Source organism: Dermacentor albipictus, chromosome 1 (genome assembly GCF_038994185.2).
Source record: "Dermacentor albipictus isolate Rhodes 1998 colony chromosome 1, USDA_Dalb.pri_finalv2, whole genome shotgun sequence".
Lineage (NCBI taxonomy): Eukaryota > Metazoa > Arthropoda > Arachnida > Ixodida > Ixodidae > Dermacentor > Dermacentor albipictus.
In genome coordinates this window covers 380209698-380228280 of record NC_091821.1, presented here as the reverse complement: position 1 = coordinate 380228280, position 18583 = coordinate 380209698, and the positions used below count along the sequence as shown (strand labels likewise).

At 49.4% G+C, this 18583-nt stretch overlaps 1 protein-coding gene across 3 annotated transcripts in view; it reads right to left on the bottom strand.

Moving 5' to 3' along the window:
* Window positions 1-18583, bottom strand: part of LOC135900285 (sodium-coupled monocarboxylate transporter 2-like) — a 76740-nt gene that overhangs the window by 46713 nt on the left and 11444 nt on the right. For all 3 annotated transcript variants that reach the window (XM_065429735.2, XM_065429736.2, XM_065429734.2), the window contains 5 exons: window positions 16860-16925; window positions 7289-7340; window positions 5192-5259; window positions 2817-2980; window positions 412-552 (listed from right to left, as the gene is read on the bottom strand). In XM_065429735.2, the coding sequence (XP_065285807.2) occupies window positions 412-552; window positions 2817-2980; window positions 5192-5259; window positions 7289-7340; window positions 16860-16925 (491 nt within the window). The remainder of the gene's footprint in view (window positions 1-411; window positions 553-2816; window positions 2981-5191; window positions 5260-7288; window positions 7341-16859; window positions 16926-18583) is intronic.

Here is an 18583-nt window from a genome sequence, read left to right as displayed (position 1 = left end):
GCCCACAACGGTGGCTTTGGGATGTGAAGCCGCCAAAATTAATTAGTTGTCGCGAAAATGAAACTTTGAAATGTAATTTGACCAAACAGCTTATTTATGCATGAACATTATAAACATGCATGCACGTCAAGTATCGCATGACTAAGTATGGCTAAGCACACGAATAACATTTGCCTTAACAAAGTGCATTCATTAGCATTAGTACGAATCGGCAGTTAAGGGCTGACTGCAATGCCCGTAAGTCGCATTATTCAGTGGGCGCTTCTTTTATTGGGTTAAAGCAACGGCTACACTGCAGAAGAAAAATGCGACTTGATATCCAGGGTATTTGTCCGGGTAGAGATAATTACTGTTCAGAATTGCAAACAAGCTTCTCACGTACACTGCTTCACACGAGATTAGTTGGCGTACCTCTGAGCTTCCCTTAGGGACCTTGCCGAAGCGTATCGTTGCACCACCATTTGGTCCATGCCCATCCGATAGGCGTGTCCCGCAAGCAAGCCCACAGCGCACGACCACACGTTCTCGTCCTTAGTGAAGTCCAAGTCCGTCCTGCAGTAAGCTAGCACGATTGTTAAACGGTCGGTTTCGCATTCATAAGGACAACAATCATTGAAGTGCATAACTGATGAGAAATACTACATCACGAACTTGACCCAAAAATGACTGCAAAGCCCACCCAGTGCGGGAGTCAAATATTTTGCGAAACATTTTGCAGGCAGTTGACTATCTAGCATCGTTTGGAAAACTCGGCCGTTGGCGTTGCTCCCCGTTTTGTAATGCATGTGGGACAATAAGGAAAACAATGCAAAACGCGTGGATACGCCGCTCCTACAAGTGCACGATATGTGTACATACTTGCAAGTGCATGTTTCAACACGATAGCGCTACACAGGTCTAAATTTGGCCTTCGGGGACGTAAGAGGTATGTTCTCGGTGTGAGCAACTGGTGGAGCGACGGGAAGGAGGAGCGGTGGAGTCGTGTGACGTGGAGAAGTACGTCACAAGAATACGTAGGCCATGTATGCATAGGTGCGTTGGATTGCGTCACTTTCTTTGGAGGCGCTTGTCATAACGCGATAGCGACCGTTCACATACATACATGTAACATATGTGTGCGAGGTTATACAGCGATAAATATCGTCTTTGTGCAGTGAGGTTGATAATGCAAGCTGTATGTTCCGTAGCGGTAGCTTAAGTGTATGTTATCATGTTTGAGCAACAAACAAAATGCGGTCAAAGGCGATAGACGAGAACAAGAAGGCGACAACACGAGTGCTTCTAGCAACTCAAAGTTTATCACTGAACAAACAGATAATAAAGCCAAAAGAACCACGGGGTCATAAAAACAGAAAGAAACCAAAAAACCTTGAGTTAGTCAAGGTGTGCTTAATGATTGTCTCTCTCTGTGTTGCGTTGAACATCCGAAGGCTAGGCTGCGCAGCTATCACCGGCTTTTTGAATAAAAAACGCTTAGGCGAATTCACGTGCCGTCTTGATTTTGTTCTGGTTTTTAGTCTTTAGCGCTCCTTTATTTATCATGCACAACAAACTCTCCCAACAGTCTACCCTTCTTAAAAAAGCGGCCGTTGTGCTGTTCTATTTAGGTTGACTTCAGGTGACGGTGACCAAACAGAGATCAGCTCTCAAGAGTCTCCGAGGTTCTCTCGCGGACAGTGACTGAACTGATAAAGTCCGCTTGAAGAGTACTTCATATGCATTTTTAATGTCTTCTTTGTTCCCATGATCTTTTCTTGCTTGTGTTGTTCTTGCAGTCTTTCTTTTAAAATCTGTTTTCTCCGTGATCTACAGACTTTCGCAGCTAGTGTTTTGCTATTTCTTTCTAAATATTTTCCAGTGCTTTGTATTTTTCATTATGTTTCTTGTTTTTGTCCCTCTTAGCCATATTTTTCTTCTATCCCTAGTCATGCCGGCAACATTGTAAGACACATTTCGTGGAGTTCAACAGGCAATTAAGCGCAAGAAGACATAAAGGAAGGACACAACATAATGCAACACAACCGATGTGCTTGTGTTGAAAAATCCCGCTTGATTCTAGAAAAACGTGAGTCAACTTGCTCAGAAGGGTTTGTGCGCGACCTAGTTGGTACGGATCATTAATTTTAAACAGCGCAAAAAAAAAAAACACGGACAAGTGAAGAACACAGAACCAGCACTGGTCTAGTGCTCTTCCTTGTCCGCGTGTTTTTTGGCGCTGTTTCAAATGAATAAACTTGCTCAATATCAGAAGCATCTTGCCCCTTCGCAGAGGAGTCGACTGTTAGGGGACCGCTGGAGCAGTCTAGCATAAAATTTCCGATTATCGTTTTCATCTCCACTTCACCCATTTGCCAGGTTTACGCGCCCAATAGCTAAGCGGCTTTCCGGGCACGGACGGTGTGGTTTACGTAGGCACTCTATGCTATTCATCTTAGTAGCGACCAACAAGAAACACCCGCTTTAGGTGTTAATACAAAGTTCTACAATAGGGTACCCAAGGCCGCAACCAAGCGTTGGGAGAAGCAAGCTCTATTGTGGACCCTTCACGCTCTTCTGTGCTCGCTTTGCTTATTTTTTTTTTTTTTTGAGCCCGACAGGTTGCTTTCCGCTTGGACACTGTAATCTAAACTTCTCTAATGAATAACCACAAGCTAGCGCGCGCAGAGCTGTCATTGACCCGTGCGGTAAATGTAACGGTGAGCGGTAACACTACACTAATAAACATACGATAATGGGTAGCAAGAAACGTTCGTTTTTCTCCCACAGGTGGTATACACAACCAAGTGGTATTGTGACGTAAATAGAAGAAAACTGACTGTAACAAGTAGGGCTTCATGTCGATGTCGCTGAAGGGGCGCAGGTGACTGGAAGCCGGGTTGTGCACCGAGTCGTAGAGGATGGTACCCAGGATGGTCAGTGGGCAGACAAGGATGAGGATGCCCTGAACGCTGTCCGTCCACACAACTCCCCGCATGCCGCCCTGGAAGACAGGGAAGACGACGCGTTCACTGATTGATGGGCTGATTGATTCTGTCTATCAAAAAAAAAATCCGACAGCGTCCATCTCACGATGAATGCCTATGTTAACACGATTATCATTGAAGCAATGTAGCGACACTTGACTTTTGTGTAGCCGACTCCTTCAAATTTTCTGTTACCGACATCGTGTTCTCTTCTCTGTTGCTTAACGCTCCTCGCTCGTCTTATTTTGTTCACATCACTTCTTTCCGCACACTCGGCTGCTCTTGACGCCGACTTTTTCACTTGTCTGTAGCTGACTTCAATTTTCTGTTGCCGACATCTTCACTTCTTGCCTCCCGTTCACCTTCTTTATCCGGGCACCTATCCAGTCGCGCATACCCATTCTGTAGTATGGGTCAAGAATGTTCACATACCTATGTCACATGCCCAGTTGCGCATATCGAGTGACCCAAGTTGTCTATTACTGCACATGCCCAGTGGTACATACCAGTGGCCCAAGTTGGCATGAAAGAGGTTAGATACGGTCATACCGAATAAAAGTGCGTGGACTTGCCAAAGGATGATAACCACATCGATCGCATAAAGATAGCGATGCGCTTGCCCATAATTCATCTGCGATTCAGGAAATAGTGCCCTTACAGGTGCCACCAGTGCGAAGTGTAGCAACAATGAGCTTGGAGCGCTCACGCATCGCACCTTCTTTGCGTAGTAAACGGTCTCTCTCTCTCTCTCTCTCTCTCTCTCTCTCTCTCTCTCTCTATATATATATATATATATATATATATATATATATATATATATATATATATATATATATATATATATATATATATATATATATATATATATATATCTAGGGAATCGCCAGAATCATTTGAGCTTTCGCGTCCGGTGTGCAGGATTGGCGCTGGGTGTCTGACGGAATGAAAGATCACATCACAAAGAGGTTTAAAGAGGGGTTAGGAGAGAGATTTCCTTGAGCTCCTGTCCAGGGTACCTCACTGCCAACACTTGACGCTGTATTCGTGACCTATTAGGTGACGTTGGTCCGGCGCAGGGGATTTCCTTCGCCATCTGTAATTACTTCTTCCTCTACTCTGCGCGCACGCCTACTTTTAACATCGGTTGGTCTGTTCGTACTAGCAGGCTTTCACAAGGAGCAACGAATGGATAAAAGGCCGGTTTGCGTGACATTGAACATTTTGACGCCTGTGCACTCAGCAGCTCTGGTCCCACGAGCAGTAACCCGACAGCACGCTTTATAGAGTCAGCAGCTCTGCCGGTGTCCTTTCTGTGGGATCTGCTACAAGAGACCGCACTGAACCAAGGCGCAGAATAGATTGTGTATCCTGACGGGCGGTGAATGAGGCGATTATCACAGCTTATTACGATGGCCGGCTCCCTGGTAGCTCCACCACAAAAGTGTGTGCGACCACTTATTTCCCGAGTGCTCCGACGCATCTGAAACGTAGCCCGAGCCGACCATTACATCTGTGGCGGAAAGACAGCTATTCTGGTTGTTCTGCGATGGTCGGCAAAGTCTATCGTCTCCTTTACTAGGATACAACAGTGATCATAGTGCCTATAGAGAGATGCTTTTTCTTTTCGATCAACCTGTTGCTCCGTCGCCGCCCTCTACACCTCTCAAAAAGGGACGGTCAGCCTGCTGCTTCGTTGCTGCTGTTTGTTCCCTCGAATGCTGGGTCGACAAGCCAGCTAGAGTGTATAGGTGGGACTCTACGGCAACTCCAGCCCCTCTGGTTGGCCTTACGCCGCGTAACCAAATTTCCTAGTCTAGGGACCTATGGAAGGTCAATATGCTCAATACATCTGTACACAGTCTTCAACAATCGTAAAAATTCTTCTTCCCCCACCATGTGACTCTTCATAGGCAAGCCACTCTCGGCATCAAGAGACGGATGACGCTGTGTGCAAACGACCCTTCCAAGGACGCCCCACTTGCAGCGCATCCAGCGACTGGCTAGCTGTGCTTGGATAGTCCCAATTCTAAGATCGAGCTGTGTGTTTCTTCTCCATTCGCGTTCTATTGGCATGCGCTGCGAAAATAAAAGTATAATTGGCTAGCAATTAAGTCCACCTTGACATCTTAGATGATCTGCAGAGTTTAAAAAAAATAATTATGCGTCATTCCAGACATTCGCCGTGAAAAGAAAACCAAGGGAAATTTAATGTGAAGAATAACACTTACCAGAGCAGTATACAGTGTTCCCGCTGCACCGATAGCCAAGGAGCAGTAGATCAGCGGCATGTGGAAAACTGCGGGTGAAGCGAAGGAGTTATGTGCTTTGACGTTCAAAGCTTTGACCCTTAGCAGCTGCCCGCCCAGAAATTATTTTTTTTTTTTGACGACTCAGTCTGCAGCGATCCCCTCCGCCCAACCTTTCTTTTTGTTGTGATCGGCATGCAGTTATGAGCTATAGGAACTGGCCGATCGTGCTCGTTTATTCGTTGTTCGTCTGTTAATTCGTTCGTTCATCACGCATCAATTTAGGTGTAGCAGGTGAAAAATACAAATACTTTAACGAAGCAGTTAAGGGCGCTAAAATGGCGGCACGATGACAATATAAATGACTGCGGCATGATGTCGACTTCGACGGCAACGACGGCGGCACATTTATATATGACGACCGCACTTCGTAAACTGAGATCCAGGACAGCGATGACGTAGGACTCTCGGGATCACGTAAATTGATTTGATTGAATAATGGGTGTAAATGGCACAAGGGCCCGTTCTGGCCGAAGAGCGCCAGCAAAATCACATATATAGAGTCCATGAACACGACAACGGATCGGGGGTCTCAAAACAGCTGTTCGAGGTTATTGAGTTAACAGGCATCTCAGCAGGCCCCGCCGGAAATTTTCGTTCCATATTGCGTGATTAATTTTACAAGCGGCGTTCGAATATAATATTTTCGAATCGAATCGAATTCAAGTATACGAGAAAAATGACCTCCGAATATTCAATCGAGATATCGAATATGTTCCGATTTCAAACAAAGTGACCTTTAAAGTTTAGAGTTCGTCAGTTAAATAAAGACAAAAACGCAGAGAAATATTATTTATATATTTATTTGATATGTAGGTGTAACGCCGTTGCATTCCCGGGGAGTTAAGGAGCTTGTGAATGCGAAACGACTGCTTTCAGTTATCTGGAGCGCCATGACAACGACATTAATGGTGAAAGATGCACGTAGGTTGTTGTGTTTGTCGAAAGATTGAAGTGTGATGATACCACAGTAGCTGATATTGCTTTATAGTGATGTCGTTTATATAATGCTCTTTATCTGACTTCTGTCTTTGACATAATTTCTTTTTTTTTGCATCTTGTACCACCATTATTTCAGGTTTCCGTTTTGTTTTCTGTTTCTGTTCTTTCTGCAACGCAAATGCACCAATACTAAGGCGTACAGCTTTTCTTGGGCACTTTCAGAAATAAATGAAATGAAATTAAATAATATAGTCATTAAAATTAAACAGAAAAATCTTTATTCGACATTGCGTGCACAATGTCAGGAGCACGGACAAAAATCACAAATGAAATGGCTTGACTTGTTCTGTGGCTCCCACAACAGATGACCACAATCGCATAAAGAAAGCGCACCTAAAGCAACTGAAAAAAATTTGGCAGGACTACTCAAACATTCAAAAAGGAAGACTAGCGACAGCTCTACACGTAATGAACACAAAAGAACAAATTTCTAACAGATGTACAGCACAACAAAACAAATTATAGTACACAAAACACGCTCCCTTGCATCACATCAGATTAGAGTGGCACCGCAAGCATACACAAAGTAAAAACAAGTTAAGCATAAATTTAAAGGTGCAGTGAATACCACAGCAAAAAACGCGGTGAGGCTGGTCAAAAAATAAAACAAAATACCTTGCTTAAATCAAGACTACAAATTCGAATATAGGCTGCCTAAAAGTGGGGAATTTTTATTGAATGACACCAAATTACTGAGCGGAAGTCAATTCCCCGTGCGGTTTCTCAAAAGGTGATACCTCGCCGCAACAACCGCGGTTCTGCTGAAGCAAAATCACCTGAACAGACATCGTTGCATGGACCTCTTTCCTTCGAAACTCTCGAGTACTGTGCGGTGTCTCGAACATTCGAACAGAAACGAATGCTATTCGACGATTTCGATATTTGCGAGTAACGCGTTCACGAATCGAATACAATTTTAATATCAAAAACCCTTCGATTCGCATTCGAAATTTCGAACATTCGCACCCCACTAATCTTAACAAAGCTCTAGCTGAAAAATCACGAACAAATACTCACATGTGGAGATTGCCACAGCGGCTGCAAATATGCTGACGGCGCCTTGGATTTCCTGAAGAACAAAATCCGCAACGGGTGTTTCAGAACACTGGAACTTCTTTAGTGCAGTAGATGTCGTGTGAATGATGTAGTCTCAAGCGTAAACACATCCTGAAGGCCACTATAGGAGCGCCTTCTCCATGCGACGCGCCGCCACGTGCCACCATAGACGCTGAACCGAGTGTTCCAGCGTCTGTGGTGGCGTCTATACGGTCGGTGTGTTTGGCCGGGGTTATTGAGCCCCCCCCCCCCCACAGTTTGAGCCACTAGTAGTAATTTTCCAGCCGGCTTCGATGACGTACGGAAGCTTGAGGTGATAACGCTGTCTATCAATACTTGCGTCATGCTTGCTGACATGGACCCTGCTGCAAAGAACACAGAAGAACTAAATTAACCAGATGAGACGTCTCGTTCTGCTGATGGATCTTTCGCGCCATTGTGAGCCTTAAAAGTGCTATAGGTGGCCCAGCAACTCAGGTACTTGTAGACACCCATTTATTTAAGGTCTTTCTTATTTTATGCGCTTCTGGCTTTTGTGTTAACGTGTGTAATGTTTTTTTTTGTTCGTTTCTCCTCATTTTTTGTGTGTTCTATACGTTTGTGTTCTTGTTCGAACGACTTCCCGATTATCTTCAAATATTAACAGATGCCCTTCGTCGATTTACGTCGAAGTGCATCGTTGTACGGTGAAGGGTCGAAGGGCGACGATGAACGATGTACATTTCACATACCGCATCCAGTCCCATCAACAACTGCGTAGCCAGCAGCCATTGACGTTGCGCTGAAATACGCGCGAGAGGTATTAGCGGCATCGGAGATTGCCATCCTTATCGCGCTGTCCTTAGCATACTACAGAGAAGTGATGCTGATGACCCAGTTGTGGGTAGCAATATGCCGACTATACGTATAAAATTACATATTGTGGATCCTTCGTTGGCCAGTGGATACCTTCGCATTGTTACGTTTCGCCTATGACGCGCGGTGTAGCCGGCGCGGATTCAACGGACGGCGGGGCTTCATTCAAAGCGGCGGACATTTTGGCCCGTTCGGAGCGGCCGCGACGCATCCCCGCCGAGCGCGTCCCGGCATGTTCAGTGCCACGTGTCTTTGTGTGTGCGTGTGTGTGTGTGTGTGCCCACGCTTGTCAAAGCGCGGCAGCCGGGGAGAGGAGCTCCCCCAGTGTGAAGCGAGGAGGTCTGACCGGCGCCGGCCCGGCTGATGCGTCACCTCCTTGTCCCAACGTGTCTCTCAGTCCGTCCGTCGCCGCTGTCACGTGGTGTCGTCCCGTGACCTTCCTTCCTTGCCCGCGACGCCAAGAGTATAAGAGCAGCTGCCCCCGGACGCCAGGAAAGAGGCTCCGATTTCTTCTGTTGAGTAACGTGCTCTCCCGTCTCTCTACTTCGGTCGACCTGACCGCCCGCTCTTTGCGATGCTAGAATAAACAAGTTGTTCTGTTAGCAGTCGCCTCATGCTTTGCTGGGACCTTCGGATGCTTCCAGTGTGCCCCAGGCCGCCAGGCCAACGCTACCCTTGGGGCTTGCGACCCATTTGCAACAACGGGCGCCAACGGTCCGGTTGCAACAACGGGTGTCAGCACTGAGGTTCCAACAGCCGGTGCCATCGGTGCGGGATCAAATAGCTGGTTGCCAGCGGTGAGATCGCGACAACGGAGGCCAGCAGCGAAGATATGCGGTTGACTGTATGCTGAGCAGCACAACGACCATCCGGGAGCAGTGCAACGAGCCCTGTGTGATGACTGGTTGCCTGCAGCGGATCGAACGACTGCGCTGAAATCTTGGGTGCGAGGTTTGGTGAGTGCGGGACTTTCTTCTTCTGAGTTTTGCCAGGCTTTTGTTAGTGTCAGAAACAGAGCTGGTAATTGTGGTTGTCGTTGCTGCCGGGTTAGTTGCGGCAAGACAATAGTAGGCAGTAGAGAAAGCAGCATTCAGAGCAGCCATGGATTTGAAGTCGTTGCGCAAACCGAAATTGTTGGAGCTTGCAAGAGAGTTGGGTCTGGATGTCTCAGACAAACTCAGAAAACCAGAACTGCTAAGGGCTATTCTTGAGTTAGAAGCTGAGGATGACGAGCTGTCGGAATGCCTTGAGACCATTGAGGAGAGGGAGACGGCAAAAAGACAGGAGCGCGAACTTAGAGAGCAACAAGAAAAAGATGAGCGCGAACGAAAAGAGCAGAAAGAAAAAGAACAGCGCGACCACGCTTTGGAAATGAAGCGTCTCGAGGTAGAGATGGAACGCGCTCGTAATGGAAATCAGGCACACGGTGCAGGAGAACGAGTATTGTTCAAAATGACTGACCTGATGCGGCCGTTTAAGCTTGGAGAGGACATTGGTTTGTTCCTGGTTAACTTTGAGCGAACGTGCGAGAAGCAGGGGTTCTCTCGGGAAACGTGGCCACAGCGCTTGCTCACTTTGTTACCCGGCGAGGAGGCCGACGTAGTCGCTCGCTTGAATAGAGAGGAGGCAGAGGATTTCGACAAAGTGAAATCGAGTCTGCTAAAAAAGTACAGGCTGTCTGCGGAGGCGTTCCGTCGGAAGTTTCGAGAAAATGAGAAAGGCAAAAGTGAGTCATATACAGAGTTTGCCTACAGGCTAATGTCAAACATGCAGGAGTGGCTCAAAGAAGAGAAAGCGTTTGGTGACCACGAGAAAGTTCTGCAGTGTTTCGGGCTAGAACAGTTTTATAGTCGGTTACCTGAGAACGTGCGCTACTGGGTCTTGGATAGGCCAGACGTTAGTACGGTGGCTAGAGCCGCTGAGCTAGCCGAAGAGTTTGTGACGCGTCGGGCTCGCGGAGCTAAGGACGGTCAAAAGGGTGAATTTGGCTCCAAGTTTGAGAGGCCGAAGTTCACGCCCATGAGAGCAAAGGGGGACACACGTAGTGCGGAAGCGAGTGAAAGCAGTCCGACCGAACGCAGAAAGCGGTTCGAGACGAGGCAAGCGCGCGTTTGTTATACGTGTCAGAAGCCGGGTCACTTTTCGGCGCAGTGTCCAGAAACAAAAACAAAAGTCGTGTTTTTGTCACTATGCAGCACTGACGAGAACATGAAGCTTCTCGAGCCTTACATGCGCGACCTCCTCGTGAACGGGAAAGAGTGCCGAGTGCTTCGCGATTCCGCAGCTACAATGGATGTAGTTCACCCCTCTTACGTAGAACCCGATATGTTCACGGGCGAGTGCGCATGGATTAAGCAAGCCGTGGAAGCTCATAGCGTGTGTCTGCCCGTAGCGAAAGTGCTTATTGAAGGTCCTTTCGGAGCACTTGAGACGGAGGCGGCAGTGTCATCTATGCTGCCCCCCCAGTACCCGTACCTATTTTCGAACAGGTCCGATCACCTCCTGCGCGAGAAGGGGCTTTTGTTTGGTGAGGCTAGCGTTCAGGCCTTAACCAGATCGAAGGTTCGGGAGCTCGCTGCAAAGGCGGTAGTTGCGGGGCCTACGTTGTCGAACGATGAGAAAGGGTCAGAGGCGCAGCAAGCTCATATTCAGAGCACGCCCGAACTGAATAAAGTTGAGCCTGTAGCGTTAAAGGCACCAGATACTGGAGAAGAAATTCCCGATGCGGGAAAGTTAGAAGAGCTATCTGCAGACTTGCTCATAGCGCCTACGTCAGACGGACTTGATAGGTTGCTAAAAGTCAGCCGGGCGGCTTTGATAGCCGAGCAAAAGAAGGATGGCAGCCTAGAAAACATACGCTGCATTGTCAAGAAAGGTATCGCCAAGAAAAATGCTCGCTTTGTGGAAAGAGGTGAGGTCCTGTACCGGAAGTATCTAGACCGCAGGGGAGTGGAGTTCGATCAGCTGATCGTGCCTCAATGCTATCGTCAGGATCTGTTGCGCTTGTCGCATGGGGGTTCGTGGTCCGGACACCTAGGAGTTAAGAAAACTAAGGACCGTCTCTTGCAAGAGTACTATTGGCCAAGGTGTTTTCGGGACGCAGACCACTTTGTGAAGACATGCGACACCTGTCAGCGGGTGGGCAAACCAGGGGACAAATCGAGGGCGCCGTTGAAGTTGGTACCTATCATTACGGAGCCTTTTAGACGGCTCGTTATTGATACAGTGGGACCTCTGCCGGTAACAGCCACGGGGTACAGACACATTTTGACTGTGATCTGCCCAGCGACAAAGTTCCCTGAAGCAGTGCCGCTTAAAAAACTCAGCTCAGTTGAGATAGTCAATGCACTACTGTCCATATTTGCGCGAGTTGGTTTTCCTGCGGAAATCCAATCAGATCAGGGCACAGTGTTAACTAGCGCTTTGACGACAGCCTTTCTCGAAAGGTGTGGGGTAAAGCTGTTACACAGCTCAGTGTACCACCCACAGTCGAATTACGTTGAGAAGCTCCACTCCGTCGTGAAGCGCGTGTGGAGAGCGTTGTGGTTTGAACAACAAACTGACTGGGAGCTGTTTCTGCCTGGGGTAATATTTGCATTGAGGACCGCGCCGCATGTGGCTACAGGGTTTTCGCCAGCTGAGCTAGTGTACGGTCGCTCGCTGCGATCTCCGCTTCGCATGCTTCGAGACAGATCACTGCCCTCTCCAATGGCTGCAGACTATCTCTTTCACAAATGGCCGCCTCCTGCGCTGGAGCCTCGCTTTGCAACAATATTCCTTTGAGGTGCGTTACAAAAAGGGGAGTCTCAACGGTAACGCCGATGGCTTAAGTCGAAGCCCCTAACGTGGGAATCAGCCTCAAAATTGTTTGTTATTGATGTTTTTCTTCCTGAGGCAGGATTTTTAACATATTGCTTTTGTGTAGTGTTTCAAAGTGATAATGTGCTTTCTAGTGCAATTTTCCGATTTGTGGACGCGTTCTGAGTGCTGCTAGACTACTGTAAGGAACTAGGCAGTAGTATAAAAGGGGAAAGAGCCTGGCATGGCTTAGTGAGGTTTGTGCCGTGCTTGCTGACTGAGCGGCTGAGTTTCGGCGTAGTTCTAACGCTGGCTAGGAACGAGAGAAAAATGAGAACTCTCCCGAAGTCACTTTGCAGTGTCCTGTGTGAACCTGAACGTGAGAACGAGGCCTTCTCGGTGCGCTGCGCTCAAGAAACGCCGAGGGACGACCGACGTCGGTTATGAGCATCATCGAGCGACATCCCTCCGGACAGCGGATGCAGTCCCCTGACCATAGGGATCTCCTTCCCCCGGCGGGGCGGTCTGTTACGTTTCGCCTATGACGCGCGGTGTAGCCGGCGCGGATTCAACGGACGGCGGGGCTTCATTCAAAGCGGCGGACATTTTGGCCCGTTCGGAGCGGCCGCGACGCATCCCCGCCGAGCGCGTCCCGGCATGTTCCGTGCCACGTGTCTTTGTGTGTGCGTGTGTGTGTGTGTGTGCCCACGCTTGTCAAAGCGCGGCAGCCGGGGAGAGGAGCTCCCCCAGTGTGAAGCGAGGAGGTCTGACCGGCGCCGGCCCGGCTGATGCGTCACCTCCTTGTCCCAACGTGTCTCTCAGTCCGTCCGTCGCCGCTGTCACGTGGTGTCGTCCCGTGACCTTCCTTCTTGCCCGCGACGCCAAGAGTATAAGAGCAGCTGCCCCCGGACGCCAGGAGAGAGGCTCCGATTTCTTCTGTTGAGTAACGTGCTCTCCCGTCTCTCTACTTCGGTCGACCTGACCGCCCGCTCTTTGCGATGCTAGAATAAACAAGTTGTTCTGTTAGCAGTCGCCTCATGCTTTGCTGGGACCTTCGGATGCTTCCAGTGTGCCCCAGGCCGCCAGGCCAACGCTACCCTTGGGGCTTGCGACCCATTTGCAACAACGGGCGCCAACGGTCCGGTTGCAACAACGGGTGTCAGCACTGAGGTTCCAACAGCCGGTGCCATCGGTGCGGTTCAAACAGCATGTAGGGATCGCCGAAAATGAAGAGGCTCGGTGGCTGGCTTCTAATTCGTAACGCTCGCCTGCTGATTCGTCGGCACTTCCTCAAGAAGCTCGTTCACCAGCGTGTCGCAAACGGAGCGGCTGCTGCCTCGTGTCAGCATTCCAGTCTTGCCTCGTCGTGTTAGAGCACTATACTACTCAAGCTGAGGGCTGGTTGTGTCCTGGTGTGTGAATGTTTACGCCGACAACGGACATGTGGACATCCGCCGTGTGCGTGTTGGGTATCTTGCGAGACGTTTGAGCACCTCATATTCGAGCGTTCTGCATTCATTGCAGTGCAAGCGCCGCTACTATGAGGGACTACAGCCTACTTGGCCTGCGGTGTATACCACCACAGCTGAATGTCAGCGCCCCCCTGTGGTCGTGCGCCTCGACGCGACGAGGCTTACCGCACTCTCCTTACTTTTCGGAAACTTTACGCTCTTGGTTCCTCGTTTGCAGTGCTTTTTTTAATGTATTGTGTGTGTACGTGTGTTTGCGAATGACAAGACCTCGGACATTATTTCTTCTTTTCTCTATATAGCCTTAACAGCGCGACCCGCAGTGACAAATGCCACTGCGGGTCATCATCATCATCAACAACACCACCACCATCATCATCATCATCGTCGTCGTCGTCGAATTAGGGCAGCCGGCTGCCTTAATGCCGGTGCCTTTTTTTAAGACTACACTGCCTTGCAAACTTGTGACTTCGTGCGCATTGTCATGTGCTCGCGCACCCGCAATTCATGCTTATGCTTATCTCGTGCCAAAGTCGCTTTTTGAAACGTTGGGCGTGTGCGTAACGTTCCAGTTTCACGCATTCTTCTCCAGCGACAGCACGCTCTTGGAGGCGTCGTGTTAGACAGCGTTGGCTTCGGGATCGGCCCACACTTCTCAGGCTGCACTGCCTTCGGGATCGGTCGATGTTATGCGGTGAAGTTTTCAATGCGGATAGAACCGATTAGAAATTTCCGGTACTGCCATGCGTTATACAGAAGTGAGGGGAGGGGGGGGGGGAGATGCCTTCCCCCGGTGCCCTCGGTGAACTAAACGAGGCACGCGTTTTCTGTTTGCTGAAAGTAAGGGTCACGAAATGGGTGATGTATTGGCAAAGTTCAAGGTGAGCGGGTTTACAAATGAAAGGCTTTGCGAAATCGGCCCGTCCATTTTTTTACATGCGCTACTTAATTTCCGAGCGACTTCCCGAACCTGCTGCTGACAGCAAAACTGGAGCTGTAATCTGGATCTTTAGCTCCAGAACCAGATATTCATAGTCGACGCGTCAAAAATAATACTTTGAAGCTCAGACTAGTGGCGCTATATACGTAAAGCTATTCCAAACTGTTCTATTCCAATTCTGCAATCAGCCCTCCGCGATTGGTGAAAGAAAATTTTGACACACCACCCACTGCGAGTGTCGGTCACGCGACGTCACGAAAACCGTGAAAACGCCCCATCTGATACGATATGTATACACTGATTATGAAGGATTGGACCAAACGAAAGAAAAATAATAATTTCTCGTTCGACACCTTTTTCGCCATTAGCGAAAAAGGCGTAATTTGATCAATTGCTACATGAAAAACTTTTTAGGGCTGTGCCCACTTTGCCTGTCTGTCACACGACGTCACAAAACCGCGAAAACTCATCGCGTCAAAGTGACGTGCATGCGTTAAAGGCCCAATATGCCGAACAAAACAGATTTTTTTTTCTGATGCACATTTTGCCTGGCATTTTAACTCCACCTTGCTGAAGATCCGTTTTAGTTGCATTTATAACCTTCCCTTGCACGCCACCGGGATTTTCGGCCAGCCAGCGCAAGCTAGGTAAGGGGAGCGGACCAATCACAGACGCTGGAATTAGCCTCCTCAACCGATTTCCTACTTTCACTGTGCTGGCTCGGCCCTATCGAAACTCTCTCCACTTAAGCGTGCTCATCGCCTCTTCTCAGCCATTTAGATCAGAAAATGTCTGTGTCCTTCCAATCTGTTAAGAAGCTTTGTATGTGGGCCCCATAATGGCGAGCTGCACCTCCGCCGCGGGTCAGCCCAACGCCTCCTGGTCAGCCAGGCATTGGACTGTCTTCGGTATCGGCGCACATATGGGGATTGCTTAACGCCTGCTGTTAAGAACGGCCCGCTGAGGTGCAAGTTTTGCCAGCCAGTTGCGACATCGGCGTCAACTTTTCCTTGAACGACACCGCAACCCTCTAGCCACACGGCGTCACTAAGTAAACAATACGCCGGCGTCACGGCGTCAACAATACACCACGACCTCGACTCTCCGTCGCAGGAGCCGAGATGAGTTCGACGAACCAGGCTTTGTGACTAAACACGCCACCGCCGACCTGGTCTGCCACGAGCAAGGGAGGTCCCGAGGGAACGTCTTCGGAGGCCCCTTCCCACGCGCATTTCAAGACGCAAGACAATGGACAACCGGCGGCCGCGCTGCGGGGGTCAGATCGGGGAATAAGATGCGCCTTTCCTGACGTAAGCCCCGAGTTCTGCGAAGACCGTCTGACGTCGGTGGGGACCGTGAACCTGTGCGGAAGTGTGTGTGTGTGCCTCCCGCAGAGAGGCGGCTCGTCTACGGTGCCTGGTCGAACGTTTCCCTCACTTTGGGATCGAGGGAGGACCGAGTGTTTATAAACCGCTGTTGTGCGGCTGCTCAGTGTACTTTCTCTCGCAGTCATGCTAGACTGACGAACTGCAACGTCCTTATGTAGATACTGTAAGTAAACCCATACTCCTCGTTCTCTATGAGAAGCAGTCCGTCCCTTCAACTACGCCCTCAGCGTGGATTAGTTGGACGACGGCATGGGCCAGCTACCATCTAATTCATGCGCGACTCCAATCGTGACAAGTGGTTACGAACTGTGCGATTGACCTCCCAATCCTTACACTGCTTCACCTCCGCCGCGGGTCGGCCCGGAATCGCACTATCTTCGGGATCGGCCCACGTATAGAGAGTACTTCACGCCTGCTTCACCTCCGTCGCGGGTCGGCCCTGCATTAATCAAAGACGACGACGACGAACGCGGGATCACTGGCACGAGCGCGTTCGCGCGGTGTACGCGCTCCTCGGCGCTATAGCGCTATGACGCCCCTCGGCTCTAAAGCGCCGAGGGGCGTCAACGAGTCAGCTGTGGAAGAAGACGACGACGCTGGAGCCAATCCTGATGATGATAGCTTTGTGTTAACTCGCGGACACTATTCTGGGGAAAGTAGCCCTTATCAGCTTCGCTTTCAAACTGTTCAATGTAGGCAATGCTATTCGCTTTGAAAGCAAAAGAAAGTGACATTCTACAAACAAGAAGTGCGTTTGACTGGGCTTTTCAAGCTACGCTGCGGGCTACCGTCCGCTGCTTGCGTCGATGGCTACCTAAATTCGACGTCAGGGGATTGGAATAAAAACAGGCTGGAATAGTTTTGCGTTATAGGACCTCAGAAAAGTGGAGGCCCTGTTGTGTATGAGAAACAATAAAACTCACGCCTTAACCCATAGCTTGAAGCTCCCATAATGCCTAATGGCACGTCTGTACATTACTATACGGAGCACAAGCACTCCGGTACGTGTGCAATGTTATGTTTTCACTACCATATGTGCCTTAAAGTAATTCATCTACGTAGGAAATCAGCATGACACGTACAGTGAGGAAGAAGTAGACGACGCAGGCCGCAATTCCGACTTCGTTGCCGAACCGCAGCCGGATGTACTGGAAAAGAGAGCAGAGGTGAGTCGGAAACAGGATATACTATGAAGATTGTAGCCTGCTTATCAAAAGTTTTAGTTATACGCATTACCAGTTACAGAATATCGGAAAACTGGAAACGTAAACGGGAACAACAGCGCTGGTGGCGCCAGGTGACGCTGATTGCAAGACTTACTTAGCTTGCCCGTACTTGCATAGTTTACAGAATATCGGAACGCCAGTGGTGTGAATGGAAGCAACAACGTAGGTAGTGACATCTTGTGGTGCTCTCTTCAATCACAATGTTTTTGTTTCTAGTCATCCCATCAAAGAAAACAGCACACATTCGTGATTGTATACGTCGCAGGTCGTCGCAGGTGCAACGCAGGTCGTCGCAAGGCAAGAGCATTGAATATGCTAAAGCAAGTAAACAGGGACAAAATCGCAGCAAGCTTCGTGGACGCAGCTGCATACCGAGACGGCAAGGCTTTTGCGGTTTCCGTCGTTGACACGCTGGGCAAAGTTATCAACTGTGCTTCCGTCCGGACGACGAACCCAGAGGTGGCCGAGCAAGTGGCCATTGCACTCGCCATGCAAGACGGTCGGAGAGACAGGGTGTATAGCGATTCGAAAGCCGCCATCAGGGCATTCCAGAAAGGCCGGGTAGCCCGGCAGGTAGTTCAAATTCTGAAAGGCGCCGAACACGGCAACACCTCCATGCACTCGATCCTTTGGTTCCCTGCACACGTCGGGGCGATTGAGGGGGTTCCTCTCAACCTCAACGAGTCTGCCCACGAGGCTGCGCGTGGCTTTACCGACCGCGCTGCCCTCGGGTCGGGCGACTCTCTCCCCGGACACCGAGACGCTCCTCTCACACACAATGAAATAACTAAATTCTTCTACTTAGAGAGAAGGGTTTTCCCCCCGCCTCACTCCAAGTTAAGCAGGCCGCAGGCGGTCACACTAAGACTTCTACAAACGAACTCGTACCCAAATCCGGCGTCCCTTCATAGCATATATCCAGAGATTTATACGAATTGTTCTTGCGTGGCCTGTGGTGAGGTAGCTACGTTGCCTCATATACTCTGGGAGTGCGGGTCGCTGGGCCCGAAGTTCACCAAGGAAGAGTGGGACGCCCTCCTGCGAAGTCCCGTCTTTGAGGATCAAATCCTGGCCGTCCAGCGCGCCCGCGATCGGGCCGGCAGACTAGATCTGTCAGTCCCGTCGTGGGATTAGCCAGGTGCGCGTTTTATCGCGCTGTGCTGGACCAAATAAAAGTTTATTCACTCACTCACTCACTCACTCGTGATTGTATACACGTGCACGTACATTCGTAATTGTCTGTGAACTGCATACATATACGGAGGATAGGCTAAATATTATTTCAAGGACGGACTTCGTTTTACTTCCCTGCTCCCGTAAAGCTATGGGGAGCGACGCACCAGGCCGTAACTTAGCACTGATAACAGTTTGAGTATGCGATAGCACACTTAGACTGTTGTATCTTGACAGGCGCGTCGCTTGCATCACGGGCGATCTTATCACACACTACCCTCACGTAATAATCTGTTTTAGCTCGAATCCTTTTGTTGCAGTTGCTCAAAGTACAAAGGAACCAAAATTTCGAGGAAAACCGTAGTGGCACCAGAATTACATACTAAAATGACACCTCAGGTACAGCG